Raw genomic sequence first — 14515 nt, forward strand, 5'->3', positions numbered from 1 at the left:
CTTAATTAAAGTATCCGCCAATGCACAGATGAAAAACTCTAGAGCACCAGAAGCAAACTCTAGTGCATACTTCACTAAAAACATGACTCTTTCTAAACAAAAAACTGGAGCCCAAGCCCTGCTGTGCCTATACCTTAATCTTCAACCCCATCACTTGCCACATTAGCTCACTAAGAGGATACGCAGTGCGTTTATCCTCCTGTGACAGGAATCACCTCTCTTTCTCTCTTCTCTTGTAGCTTCTGCTCCTCCTCTTCTTTCTCTTTTCTCTGCTGTTCTTCCCATTCTTCCTTTAACTTTCTCTTTACAGGGGGGAAAAAAGGAAAAGTAATATTTTTTTCAGACTTACTTTTTAAAACATTTCACATACAGGACAAATAAAACAATTTTTTACAACATTGATAAAATGAGTGATATCCATTTTTTTTAAGTTCAAGATATATAACTCTTAATGAGTTTTGGGTTAACTAGTCAACTGGTTGTCTGATAATACTGTACCTCCTGTTCTTCCTGCCGTTTTCTAGCTGCCTCTTCCTTTTCCTTCTTTATTCTGAATTCTTCTTGTGCCTTCTGCTCCCGCAGCAACCACTCCTCATGTAATTTTTGCCTATAAATGTGACAATGCAATCAAATAAAAGAAATGGGCAATAATCTACAAATACACACAAACACACATAATAGCAAATAATGGCATGTTTGAAAATGATTAAACTATCACGAAAGACATTTTCTAGAAAGCAGTTAAGTGGGAGTAAGAGGGTCAGAAGACATGAGTAACGATCTTAGAAAAGCACTACACTTACTTCAGCAACTGTCTTCCTAGAAGGCAATAGCTTAAAATCACTACTACATTTTGTATTTGTGACATCTCTCACATAAAACAATGACACTACAACTTTCCCTGTCGGTTGACCATAGTGATGTTTAGATGCCAATAAAGCAAGTAACAAGTTTCAAAGCCACATATAGCTTTTCACATTCAAAATGTATTACCCTTCCTATTCTGCACATTCTAAAAGTGGCAATTGCAGGATTGCAGCAGTAGGGAAAACTGGCATCTTCTGCCATAAGCCTTTGGACTGCTACTATATACAGTTAAGAGACTCCTGTGGTTTGTCCCAAGCACTGAAACAACTGAAACAAGGAAAATAAAACTAAATCATCATGTCTTTAAAATGAAGAAAGTTAGTTTTAAGAAAAGATGACAAGGAGTTATAAAAATAAATTAGCAGGTGTCTAGTTTATTTTAAAAATGACCAATTATAAAGAGTGATGCTATCTTAAATTGGTGTCTTAGACATCAAATATCACAAGTTTCTAATTTAAAGATGGGTTATGGCTCAAAAGTTTATTAGCCAATCGGGGGTGTTTAGAACCCAGATTGCATTTCCCCATGGAATCTCGAAATGGGAAATGAAATATGAGAAATTGTTCTACATCTCTTCAGCAACATTAGGAGTTAAATAAGGTTTTATGTCTAGGGACCTAGTCACAATTTCAAATAATCTATGGGGAAAATATATTCCATTTCCAACTGCAGATTCTAGGAACACGTCTTTTAGCCATGATAGAGACTGGCATACTGCAAATGTTCAGAGGTTTACATGGATTTTTGACTGTGCAGGGAGTCGGTGCCCCCAACACTCATGTTGTTCAAGGATCAACTGTGTAACAGCACTATAACAGAAATCTATAATAATAAGAACCAGAGTTATCACAGCACCTCTTATCTGCTAACACTATGTTAAGTATTATGCATTTATCCCAATTTTATGAGGTAGGTACTATGATTGACTTTATCTCTGTATTTAAGGCAAGGAAATTGAAGCTTAGAGATTAAGCAACTTGAATACAACTACTAAGTAGCAGGGCCAGGCCTGAAATGCAGATCTGGCTGAATCTACTCCATGTTCCCAATCACTATTACATTTTTTTCTGTTTGGCATTTTGATCAATTCATCTAATTATGTGCTTAGGTAGATAACAGGAATTAATTATAAGAAGCAACATTTCTTTTTTTTTAAATATATTTTATTGGTTTTTTACAGAGAGGAAGGGAGAGAGATAGAGAGTTAGAAACATCGATGAGAGAGAAACATCGATCAGCTGCCTCATGCACATCTCCCACTGGGGATGTGCCCGCAACCCAGGTACATGCCCTTGATGGGAATCGAACCTGGGACCCTTCAGTCCGCAAGCCGACGCTCTATCCACTGAGCCAAACGGGTTTCGGCAAGAAGAAGCAACATTTCTAATGAACATACTAAATAGAGAGTGTCTATAAAGTTTTTTCTCCTTTTAAAACATTTTTATTTTTTTATTGTGGCAAAATATACCATAAAAATTTGCCATTTTAACCATTTTTAAGTGTACAAGTGAGTAGCATTAAACATTACTATGTTTAACTTAAACAAAGACAAAACTACCCCCTGAAAAATACTAGAGCATAAAACAGACAATATTTTGGCATCTTGGAATGAGGGAGGCCTTTTTTAAGTCAGACACCAAGGCAAGATAACATGATGACAGTTGACAATATGAAAATCAAATGATGGCAATTAATGCTGTAAGCCAAATTAGGATTGATGACAAATGAGAAAAAAATATACATCACACATATGACAGATAAAGAATATTCTTTATCAAGTAATAACATTGCTCACACAACAAACTTAAAAAATATGTAACAAAAGAGAAATATGCAAGACTTAAGCAAGCAATCTATAAATATGTAATAAAATATATAAAAAGATACTCAACCCTACTAATTAAGAAATGTACATTTGAAACAATGAAATACAACTTTTGACTATAGGAGTTTATAAAATTGATAATACCTAGTGCAAGTGAAGGTATGGGGAGATGGGCACCTTGATTCTCTGTTGGAGGGGCTGCAGACTGCAAACTGGGAAGCCCTTCCTACCTGCCCATCTACATTGTATGTGTATTTATCCTTTGATCGCAACCATTTCATTTCCAGGCATTTTCCTAAGGAAATAACAGGACAGTTACCAAGGATATATATGGTCACTGCAACTTTTTAAAAAAATCCTCACCAAATGACATGTTTTCCATGGATTTCAGAGTGAGAGGAAGGCGGATGTGAAAGAAAAACATCAATTGCATCCATATGCTGCCCAACCGGGATCAAACCCACAACTGAGGTACATACCCTTGACAGGGAATCCAACCAGAGCAGGGAATCCTTCAGTGCTCTGGCCAATGATCTAACCACTGAACCACCAGCCAGTGCCTTTTTAAATACAACTTTTTATATAATAGTAAAACCCTGAATGTAAATTAATAGTACATAGTAAGTAAATGTTAGTTAATAGTAAATTACCTACATGTCCATTAGTAAATTATAAATTATGAATAAAGAATAAATTATGCTATATCTATACAATGAATACTATGTTGCCATTGAATTGGTTGAATTGGATCTCTGAATCAACACTAAATGACCTATATATTTAGCAAAAAAAGCAATGTACAGAAAACATATAAATATCATCCAATTATAGAAATACATGTACACTCTCTCTCTCTTACATTCTTTTTTTTAATACTTACCTGAAGATTTTTTTTTACTGAATTTTAGAGAGGAAGGAGGAGGGAGAGTGACAGAAACATGGATTGGGTGCATCATGTAGGCACTCGACCAGGGATTGAACCTGAAACCTGGGTATGTGCCCTGACTGGTAATCAAACCCATGACCTTTTGGTGTACAGGACTATGCTCCAATCAACTCAGCCACACAGGCCAGGGCTCTTTTTGACATTCTTAACAGTGACTATCTTGGGGTGTGTTGAGTTCATTAACGCCCTTTCACTTTTTACACTTCTTGTTTGGATTTTTTTCGAAAACATTTATGAATTAGCAAAAACAGAAAAATACTTCCATTAAAAATATGACAACATCTAGTTATAGCCTGTCAGCTAGAGATTTAATTATCCAAGGTATTTTATAAGACTTATTTTGGACAGGGTGCTAGAAAAAAGACCCATACTCCTTAGTAAAGACATAATATTCAAATGAAATAACTGGCTTCACAAGAAGTGCTCAGTCTATGCTGACCTCTCTATCTCCAACAGCTTCTCTTCTTGTTGTTCAATAAAAGATTCCTCCTCTTCCTCCTGCTTCTTCTGTGAGAGTCCTGGGGGAATTTAAATGCTTTATTAAACTATCTGAGAACAAAACCTTAGTCAATATTACAGGGGAAAAATACAGATACATTCTTTAATTTTTACATTTATGGTATGGTCCTGTTTTCAAAACTTTCTAATAATAAGGCTCTAACTGCCCAACTTTGGTACAATCTGAGCATCAAAATGAAAAGGGGTCGCAACCCACAGGTTGAGAACCACTGGACTAGACACTGCCTAGACCAATGGTTGGCAAACTGCGGCCCCTTGAGTGTGGCTCTTCCACAAAATACCACGTGCGGGCATGCACATAAGTGCGATTGAAACTTCGTGGCCACACTCAAGGGGCCAAAGAGCCGCATGTGGCTCACGAGCCGCAGTTTGCTGACCACTGGCCTAGACACAGACAATATGCAAAAGTATCTGTTGCCTGATTCGCTCAACTCCTCATCATGCCTCAAACCAAGCTCACACACTCCAGGTGATCACTAAAAGTTTTGGATGTAGCCTATTCTCCACATATATGTATCCTTGCATATATTTGATCATACAATATATCTAACTGTATTATACATGCAATTATGTATGGAATCATGCCAGTTTTACAACTTGCTGACAAGGCAGCTTATTCCAGGTTATTTTAAGTAGAAGCTGGTGCTAAAGAGACTACATGTAATTGAGAGGCCGACATTCCAGAAATTTCTACCAATCATTTGTCAACTCACTCTTATAGCAATTTTTTAGAATACCTCTATAATCTAATCTTCTGGGCACTGTTTACCCATCTAATGTGTGCTATAATGAACCGCCTCTCCACAAAGGCTCACTCCCAATGCACTTTGCAAAGTCAAAGGGGATTAAAAAAAATCCAATGCAATACAAACAACAGCAATAGGATTTAAAATGGAAAGAAAAAAAGTTAAGAGGTTTAAAAAAAAGTGTTAGAAGAAAACAGGCTAATAAAGGTAGCTGAGAACTTTAAGGGGGTGGGGAGATCACTAACAGCATCAATAACTTGAACTCACTCTGTTTTTCCTTTTATCCCTGATACTTTATCCTGCCTCTAGTGGACCAGTTTTAAATGAATAAAAAAGGAGGTGCTAACAAAGGTTGCAGTTAAACACACTTTTTCCATTCTAAATATTCCAAGCATTGCCTCTAAATCAAGCATGTCAAATTCGCAGCCCCTAGGCCACATGCGGCCCACGATGAATATGTCTGTGGCCCAGCCAATATAATGGCATGTAAGAAATCCTATATAATAAAAGGCTAATATGCAAATTAACCAAATGGCGGAATGACCGGTCACTATGATGCGCACTGACCACCAAGGGGCAGACGCTCAATGCAGGAGCTGCCCCCTGGTTGTCAGTGTGCTACCACAGGGGGAGCACTGCTCAGCCAGAAGCCCTGAGCTGAGCTCATGGCTGGTGAGCGCAGTGGAGGTGGCAGGAGCCTCTCCCCCCTCCACGACAGCGCTAAGGATGTCTGACTGACAGAGACTGACATATATCCCCCAAGGACTCCCAGACTGCGAGAGGGCACAAACTGGGCTGAGGGAACCCCCAAGTGCACGAATTTTGTGCACTGGGCCTCTAGTGTTTTAATAAAAATTCCATAACTTAATTTTTACAATATTCTGTTACACATAATTATTAATAATGAACTACAACATTCGCTAATGACTGATTACTAATCATGTTGCATTTATTCCCCTTACGTGCAGGCATACCATTTCTCTCCACTGATACCAGCAGCGAATATTTTAGCAGCCAATGGCCATGTCATTAGTCTTGGACTGACTTTTTTGGTGTGCGCAACAGGAAATACTGCTCTTTCCAAGAACAAGAAAAATAGGTTTATTTGTGTTACGCTTATTAATTTGTGCAGTAATTCAGTGTCTGGTAAAGTAATGTTCAAGAAAAAGATATTAATTTTTATTAAAATGTTCTATTATTTTATGTTAACGATTACGCATTTATTGCAACCCTTTGTATTCAGCATGTCTCTATTGAAATAAACCTACGTTTCTATGAAAATGGAAGCTTTTGGTTTTTTTGCAGCCCACATAAACTTAAACCTTATTTATTTGGCCTGTGTTAGCCTTTGAGTTTAACATGTTTGCTCTAAATAATTACTAGGCAACTCCAGTGGTAAATAAAACTTCTATGGCTTTGTTTCTCAAGGCCCAAGAATCCTAGTTACTTAAGGCCAGGGTCTGTGAACTTCAAGAATTGTCAGGATAACTTAATAAGCATATTCTGGATAATCTGTACAGCAACCATTATAGCTCAGTAGTCCAGTATGATTTCAGTGCTTCCATCTACATTTGTAACTACTATATAATTTTATAACTTAGTTAGGAGACAGGTTTAATATATAAATGTTAGATTCCGCCATGTGAAGGACAAATGATACCATGGCCAGTACAGATGAATGTTCCACAGTATTTTAACAGAAAAATAACCACAGGGCAATAGTATTAGTAATAGCATTTCAAATTCCAATCAGTGCCATATTCATGTTGTATCTGTCTCCCATCATCTGTAACATCACATTGATATAGATGTGATTTTTACTGGATGTGTAATTTCACTTGGTTTTGTATATATATTACTTATAGTCAAGTAAGAGTTTGGTAACTAGTTTTATGCTTATATATTTCAATAACGTATCAATAACAACTTGAGTCAACAAAGGGTCTCTTATATTACTAAAGTTTGAGAGAAACTTGCAAAATGTCTAAAATCCTCAACTCCTGCTGGTTTTGCAAAGAAAAACATTCACCGAATACTTAATACGTGCAAGGGCTGTGCTAGCTGCTGTAATTCATGATGTGTGCCCCTGTAATATTAGATAGTTCCTAAGTACCTACACACAATCAGTGGGTGATGATTCACCAAGACCTTTTCCTCCTCTGCAGTACGGTAACAAGGTCTAACATAACTTGACTTGGGAAGCAGGAGCCTCAGCAATTCCTATCAGATACAATTCTCAGCATCCTTCTGGCAGGGGCAAGTTAAGAGGGCAGCGGGAGAGCAATTTCATTCACACACAGAAAACGGAGTAAGAGGCCAGTTACCTGAGTCTCTCAAGCGAGCGAGTTCCTGACGGCGTTTCTTCCGTTTCTCCTTCTTCAGGGCGGCCCTGTACTTTTTGTGGCTGCGAAAAGCAGACGAGCACACTCGGCGTCAGTGGCCGCACCTGAGGCGCTGCCTGCCTGGGCTCCGCTCTCCTCGGCGCCCAGTGACAGGAAATCCCTCAGCCGCTCGGGAGTGAAAGCTTGCCTCCCGGGTTTTATTTACAGAACATGCATTTGCCATCCCTCGCCCTTTCCCGCCCAGACGGCAGGTGTTCTCATCCCGCCACCTGCTCACCTCCCGGAGCCCACCGAGAGCCCACCGGCGTCCGGGACAGGAGAGCGCCCCGGGAGGGCTCGAGCCGCCGCGGCCGCCGGCTACCTCCCCTTTCCTTCCAGCTTGCACACCCTCCATGCCCGGCTCGGCCCGCTCCGTCCCCTCTTCTAAGCAGCTCATCTCCCTCAGCCCAACTTACCTTAGTTTGTCCGGAAGCATCACTGCCCGGGGCGCCGCCATGTTGCCGGCGCCGCCACGCCCACAAGAGCCTGCCGGGAAAGGCGGGCTCCGGGGAGCGCGCAGCTGCGCAGCTGCGGACGAACCACGTGCCCTGCGGTCTCTCCGGAGCGCGGGGCGTGCCTCCGCCCAGACGCACCCAACATAGAAAGCGGGAGGTGGCCGTCGCTGGCTCGTCTTCCGAAACCCTGCACAAATAAATGTCTCCTTCTCGAGAATCGCTATGCCGGCCTGCAAGTATCTCTTCCCTCCTACCGCTCTCGACACCATAGTGGAATGGCTTGTGGCCACGAGGTTAAAGTAACACTTCTTCCTCTTTTCTCCTCATCCCCCCCCCCCCCAGCTCGCCTTGCTTCCCAGTCCGACTTCCCAGGCTGCGCCTCCTGCCGCGACTCCACCAATCAGCGCCTCAGACCAAGCTCCAGACTCACCCCTTTCCATTCACATCTGCGGGCTGCAGAGGTGAACTTAACTCCCTGGCCTAGCTTTGTACCTCTCGCCTCCAAGTCAAAATTACTGAGCTACCCAATTACTAAACTGTCCCGTCTTCCCCTAGTTCCTCCTTGGAATCATTCAACGAAAGCACAAACTCTACATAAAGCCTGTCCTACTCCCTCTTACAGAGACAAGATCAACACCTCCAAGTTGATCTTGTCCGGTTCAGTGCATCAGTAATTACAGGCTTTGGAGTTGGATGGACTAGGAAACTCAAGCCTTGGCTCTCTGATCTTGAGTAAATTCCTTAATGTCTAGTCCTCAGTTTATCTGTAAAAATCGAGATAGTAACAATAGTTTTCAAACGTATGCTACGTATTGGCATGGTGCCTGGCAATAGCTGCCATATCATCACCAGTGCGAAAACTTCTCCACACCCTCAAAAGTGGGTTAGGTATTTGCCCTGCCTGCGCTCCAAGCATAGATATTTCTCCTTTCATAACACCTATCACAACATATTGCACTTTGTTGCTTTCACAAGTCTGCTTCTTGCACTGAATCTTTAACTCCTTGAAGGTAGAGACTTGGCAGTTATATTCTGAAACTAGAGACTGCCCTGAGTGATGCAGAATGTACCTATGCAAATCACCATTTTTCTATTTCCTGTGACCAGGAATTATGCTGAGAATTACTGCCATACTGAAAGCATCAGTGTTCGGGTTGCTGTAACATTTCTTCTAAATTGCACTAGACTTTCACATAATAACAAGAAGGAATGTCTTCTAGGAAGATACTCCTAATTTTAAAAGTCATTTCCAAATTATAGTTACCATCATTTAAATCAGCGGTTCTCAACCTATGGGTCGCGACCCCTTTGGGGGTCGAACGACCCTTTCACAGGGGTCACCTAAGACCATCGGAAAACACATATATAATTACATATTGTTTTTTTGATTAATCACTATGCTTTAATGATGTTCAATTTGTAACCATGAAAATACAACCTGCATATCAGATATTTACATTACAATTCATAAGAGTAGCAAAATTACAGTTATGAAGTAGCAATGAAAATTTTATGGTTGGCGGTCACCACAACATGAGGAGCTGTATTAAAGGGTCGCAGCATTAGGAAGGTTGAGAACCACTGATTTAAATGGATAAATCATAAGATAAAAATAAGGTATGTAAACATTTAATGCAAAGATACATTCTGCTTTGATATTCCAATAAATAAAACAAGGTTATCTTTACTCTGCAATATAACATACATTTCCTATTTTCCTAGGTGAGTAAAATATATCTACTTATTCTCAAGTAAGTATATTTCAGTTTATGCCTCTTCTATGGGAAAATGCCTAAATTTTTATTTTATGTTGTCAGTAGAAAATAGCTGATTATCTAAAAAATATTTTACTTATATAAATCATGTAGTAGATAATGCTATTATTAAATGTCTTAGTTAATATAAAGAGACCAAAGGATAGCCCATAAGTATATTTTTTATTTACTGTAAGCATAAAATGATTTTTAAAAAATGTCTACTCTGAATGTCAAATTTGGACTTTTTCAATTAGTTTTTTTTTCTTGCTCTAGTAGGACAATGGTATTAGGATTCACTCAATGGTCAATGCAGAAACCCTCAGGAAAGAAAATTTCATTTTTTTAGAAACATCAATGAGACTACTGACTCCTACACACTCCCAACTGGAGATTGAGCCTGAAACCTGGGTATGTTCCCTGACTAACCGGGAATTGAGCTGGGGACTTCTTGGTTCATGGGTTGATGCTCAACCACTGAGCAATACTGGCTGGGCAGAAAATTTCATTCTTTACCTACTGTTTCAGTATTAAATTTGTTCAAGGACATACAACAGGGTCTCAAGTCTCTGCAACCCTCACTGCTATGCTGAGGGATGGATGGATATGGAGAATATATATATATATATATACATATATATATATATATTCCAGATTACAGTTATAATTTAAAATGGCAAGATATACTACTTATGAATGCATATTAATATGAAAAATGCTGATTTGTAAAAACTGATTAAAAGTTTTCTTTGGAGGAGAGAACTATACAATGATAGTTGTTATTTGAGCCTTGTCTAGTGATAAGGTCAAAGCAACACAACTTCAGGTGATTTGAGAATGAATGGTGGCAGAATTGATCTCCCTACCTAGAACCCAAACAAAAGTACCATTTCTGAAGACTGGTTGAATTAAAAAAAAAACAGTAATAAAAATGTACATATACTGACAATGTCTTAGTCAGTTCTGGCTGCTGTAACAATATACAGTGGGGCCTTAACTTACGAGTTTAATTTGTTCCGTGACGGAGCTCGTTAAGGAGCTTGTTAACTCAAATTACTCTGTCAACTCAAAGCAAAAAATCGGTGGAGAGACGGCTCGTATCTCGGAAAAACTTGTTAGTCAGGACACTCGTAACTCAAGGCCCCACTGTACCAGAGACTGGATGGCTGATAAATCACCACAATTTATTTCTTACAGTCTAGAGGCTGGGAGGATAAGATCAAGGTGCCAATAAATTTGGTGTCTGCTAAGTACCTCCTTATTGATTCATAGATGGCCATATTCTCCATGTGTCCTCACATGGTGGAAGGAGTGAGAAAGTTTTCTGGGGACTCCTTTATAAGGGCACTAACCTCATCATGAGGATTCCACCCTCAAGATATAATCACCTCCCAAAGGCTCTACTTCTTAATACCATCACTTTGAGGGTTAGGATTTCAACATATGAATCTTGGATGGGGGGGCGGGGGCATAAACACTCAGTCCATAAACACAAGAATGCATTACTATTTATCTGTAAAGTAGCCGGTATTGTTTATATGTACTAATTATATGGTAAAATTAGAGCTTATTCACTTAAATGAACTACCCACTTTGATCAATAACATTTTATATGAAACAACTTAACTAACCAAGTTGAATTAAAAATACAACATTAAGTTAAATAAATATCAAGTAAATAATGTGTTTCTTCTAGTGACAAAGAAAAATACCTAAAGCAATTTCAATACTGTATTTTTGCTAATATCATGTCCCCCAGAAACACATCTTCCTAAACTTTTTTGAGGTGGATGCCTGGTTTTAGAATAGCCAACATTACCCTAACAGTCCAGTGGTAGGCAAACTGCGGCTCGAGAGCCACATGCGGCTCTTTGGGCCCTTGAGTGTGGCTCTTCCACAAAATACCACGTGCGGGGCGCATGTACCGTGTGATTGAAACTTCATGGCCCATGCGCAGAAGTCAGTCTTTTGTGGAAGAGCCACACTCAAGGGGCCAAAGAGCCTCATGTGGCTCGCGAGCCGCAGTTTGCCGACCACTGCTAACCCATGTAGCACTGGGAAAGGAGAAAGGGGCTGGCAGCTTGCCCTATTGGTGATGTCAGCAGATCATGCCCTGGTTTCATAAAAAGAGGTGAGCTGAGGGGGAGCAGGTAGTTCTTTCCATTCTGGCTTCTCTAGTAAAATCCTTATGAGTTTTCCATTCACTTTCTGATCTACATGTTAGGATATCTCGCAAATTTTACACACATGTTCCATACTCAAAACAACTAATAGGAAGAAAAGCTCGTTCAACAAATACTAATATTATAAAGATGGTTTTATTAACCTAGCATTACTTAATGAAGATGAGCAGCAATTTAAATACAAAATTCTTTCTCAAGCCCTTTGACAGATCTTATCCCCTTCAGGTCTAGGAAGGTAGCAGTAAAACACTTTTGGAGACATGAAGACATAAAATGTTTCCTGCTGTCTCAGTAGCCAGGGAATCTCTATCATCCCTTTTGGGGGCAGATAACTAAGGCATGCATGAAACCACACCCCAAGGCAGTTTCCATAACCTCCGCAGGGAAGGTGACCAAAAATGTATTATGCAAACATACATACAGGACATGGCTAAGAGTGAAGAGGGTTCTGTTATAAATTACACCAGAAATGAGGTGTAAGTAAATCAGAAGTTATAAACTGAGAAACACCCTAGACATACAGGGCGTGGCAAAAGTAGGTTTACAGTTGAGAGTATGCAAAACACTGAGTTTATTCTTGTATTTTAATTTATTAATTATTGTATTATTTTCCATACAAACAACTATAAATCTACTCTTGCCCCACCCTGTACAGTTAACCCTTCAACAATGCAGGGCTTGGAGCACTGACATCCTTGAACGGTCAAAAATCTGTGTATAACTTTTGACTCCCCCAAAACTTAACTACTAATAGCCTACTGTTGACTAGAAGCCTAGCTGATAATAAACCATTGATTAATACATATTTTGTATATTATGTACTGCATTCTTACAATACAGTAAGCGAGAGAAAAGAAAATGTTAAGGAAATCATAAGGAAGAGAAAATATTTCCAGTACTGTGCATATTTATTGAAAAAAAATTTCGTGTAAGTGGACCCACGCATTTCAAATGCAGTTCAAGGGTCAACTGTACACCCTTTGTATCTCTAAGATATAAGGGTAAGAAGCGGGTGTTCTGTACATTGCTTCTGGCTCCAATTTGGAACACTCATAGCAATAGAATTTTGCATTGAGAGTTTGCAAGAGGCCTAGGAGGGAAGCTTGTGTGAGAGGAATAATGTATATCTTATGTGTTTACCCTTTCAAAGACAACTATGGTTTGAAACAGATCAATTGAGGTAAACTCCCCCCCCCCATTTATCTTTTTAAGAATTATATTCATTTCCCAAGGTATACTTGCTTCCCTTTCCCAGAAAAGGCATGCACCCTAGAAGCAAATGCCTTCACTCCCCCTTCCAACCTTCTTTAGGGCAGATATATCCCCCGAAGTTTACATATACAACTTCAATTCTATCTTTTCTTCCTACCGAATTATTTATTTTTAATTAATAATACACATAGCATAAAACTTATCATCTTAACTTTTTTCAGTGTATGGTCCAGTAGTGTTAAGTATATTTATCCAACTCTATCTTGCAGACCAGATTAACATATTCATGAAAGAAATACTACTAATTAATGCAATATTGAGTCTGAACACAGGCTTATTGGCCATTAGAAACATTCCAAGATATTTACAAGCAGGGGCAACAGTGGCACGGATTCCATGGAATATGTAGAATTACCTAGATTTCAGCCATTCTGACAAGTTTCTCCCCTTCTTACTGTAGCAAAAGTTTTCTAAGCCACTGTATAAACTGGGAGACTTATTTTGATCACCTGTCTTGCCCAGAACATCAACTAAGGAAATAAAGTTCAGACAGCTTTAAAGGGAAGCTAAGACTGTTTTGTCTATGAAACAGTGTACAAATAATGCAAAATAATATTATAAGCTATATATTACTAATCATTTGAAAAATACTTCCATAACTATGTCATGAAAGAATTGTAAGTTCCAGGCACTTCAAGCATTTTCTTTAAAATTTTCTACACTGCATATGCTTTTTATATGATCAGGCCTTTAAGTAAAATATCTGATCTTCAGAAATGCAAAAATATTTTCAGGTATCAGTAAATCTTTGTTTTCCTAGGATTACATAATATTTTTTTCTGTATCATAAGTTGATAGTAAGTAAGCAAACATATCATCTACTAGTAAGATAACTAAAGATCAGAGCAAATATGCTCACTGAGAAGGCCTTATAAAAGAAAATTCATCCATGTTTTAAAATAAAATGTACCTAAAATCATGACCAATGTTCAGCCAGAAAGTACCAGTTTGTGCCTTACCAGTGGTTAAATATTTTGATTGTCATCCCTACTTCCAACTCTATATAACCACTAACTGATAATATAAAAACACAGCTCAAAAAATGTCAGACATTAAAAGACATTATAAAAACCAACAGGTTGCTTTAAGAGAAACTTGTGTTTCTTGTTGCTACTTCAGTGTTAACATCATTATCAATAAAAGACTGAAGGAGCACTACCATACCAAGAAATGCACCTCTATAGTTAGTATTAGGTGTTTAGAATAGTCTTAGTTAACAGTTTTTAAAAACCTATTATGTATTAAAGCAAAACACCACCTACATATGGGCGTCTTAGGGGCTAGCTTGGCTGGTCGACGGCTTGGATTTTGCTTGTATATTGAGGATATAATCATGACGGAAGGATGAGCGGACAGTGCGATTCATGAGGGGCTGCAGGGGGCGGAAGTTGTCCACCATTCTTTTTTCTTGCTCCCCCTCGGAAGTGAAAAGCAGGGTCCGAAATTGCTCAAGCTAGAAATAGAAACAGGAAGCATAAATAATTGCAATGGATAAATAAATTGCATTAATAAATTACTTTCATTTTTACGACTCTGAAACATTTCTCTAAAATTGGACACAGCAGA

General features: G+C 38.9%; 2 protein-coding genes across 21 annotated transcripts in view; both read right to left on the reverse strand.

Annotated features, from left to right (window-relative positions):
- ZRSR2 (zinc finger CCCH-type, RNA binding motif and serine/arginine rich 2) overlaps nt 1-9103 on the reverse strand; it is a 38708-nt gene extending 29605 nt beyond the window's left edge. Inside the window, exons 1-5 of one of the 3 annotated variants that reach the window (XM_059679353.1) lie at nt 7702-9103; nt 7229-7308; nt 4079-4157; nt 499-607; nt 216-302 (exon numbers count right to left, since the gene is read on the reverse strand). In XM_059679353.1, the coding sequence (XP_059535336.1) occupies nt 216-302; nt 499-607; nt 4079-4157; nt 7229-7308; nt 7702-8009 (663 nt within the window). In that variant the 5' untranslated portion in view covers nt 8010-9103. The remainder of the gene's footprint in view (nt 1-215; nt 303-498; nt 608-4078; nt 4158-7228; nt 7309-7701) is intronic. The other 2 variants (XM_059679351.1, XM_059679352.1) reach the window with 2 other exon arrangements.
- A 2690-nt stretch (nt 9104-11793) lies between these two features.
- The window catches only part of CA5B (carbonic anhydrase 5B), a 75736-nt gene continuing 73014 nt past the window's right edge, over nt 11794-14515 (reverse strand). For all 18 annotated transcript variants that reach the window (XM_059679550.1, XM_059679547.1, XM_059679555.1 and 15 more), the window contains one exon: nt 11794-14402. In XM_059679550.1, coding sequence (XP_059535533.1) covers nt 14223-14402 — 180 coding nt within the window. In that variant the 3' untranslated portion in view covers nt 11794-14222. The remainder of the gene's footprint in view (nt 14403-14515) is intronic.

Source organism: Myotis daubentonii, chromosome X (assembly GCF_963259705.1).
Source record: "Myotis daubentonii chromosome X, mMyoDau2.1, whole genome shotgun sequence".
Lineage (NCBI taxonomy): Eukaryota > Metazoa > Chordata > Mammalia > Chiroptera > Vespertilionidae > Myotis > Myotis daubentonii.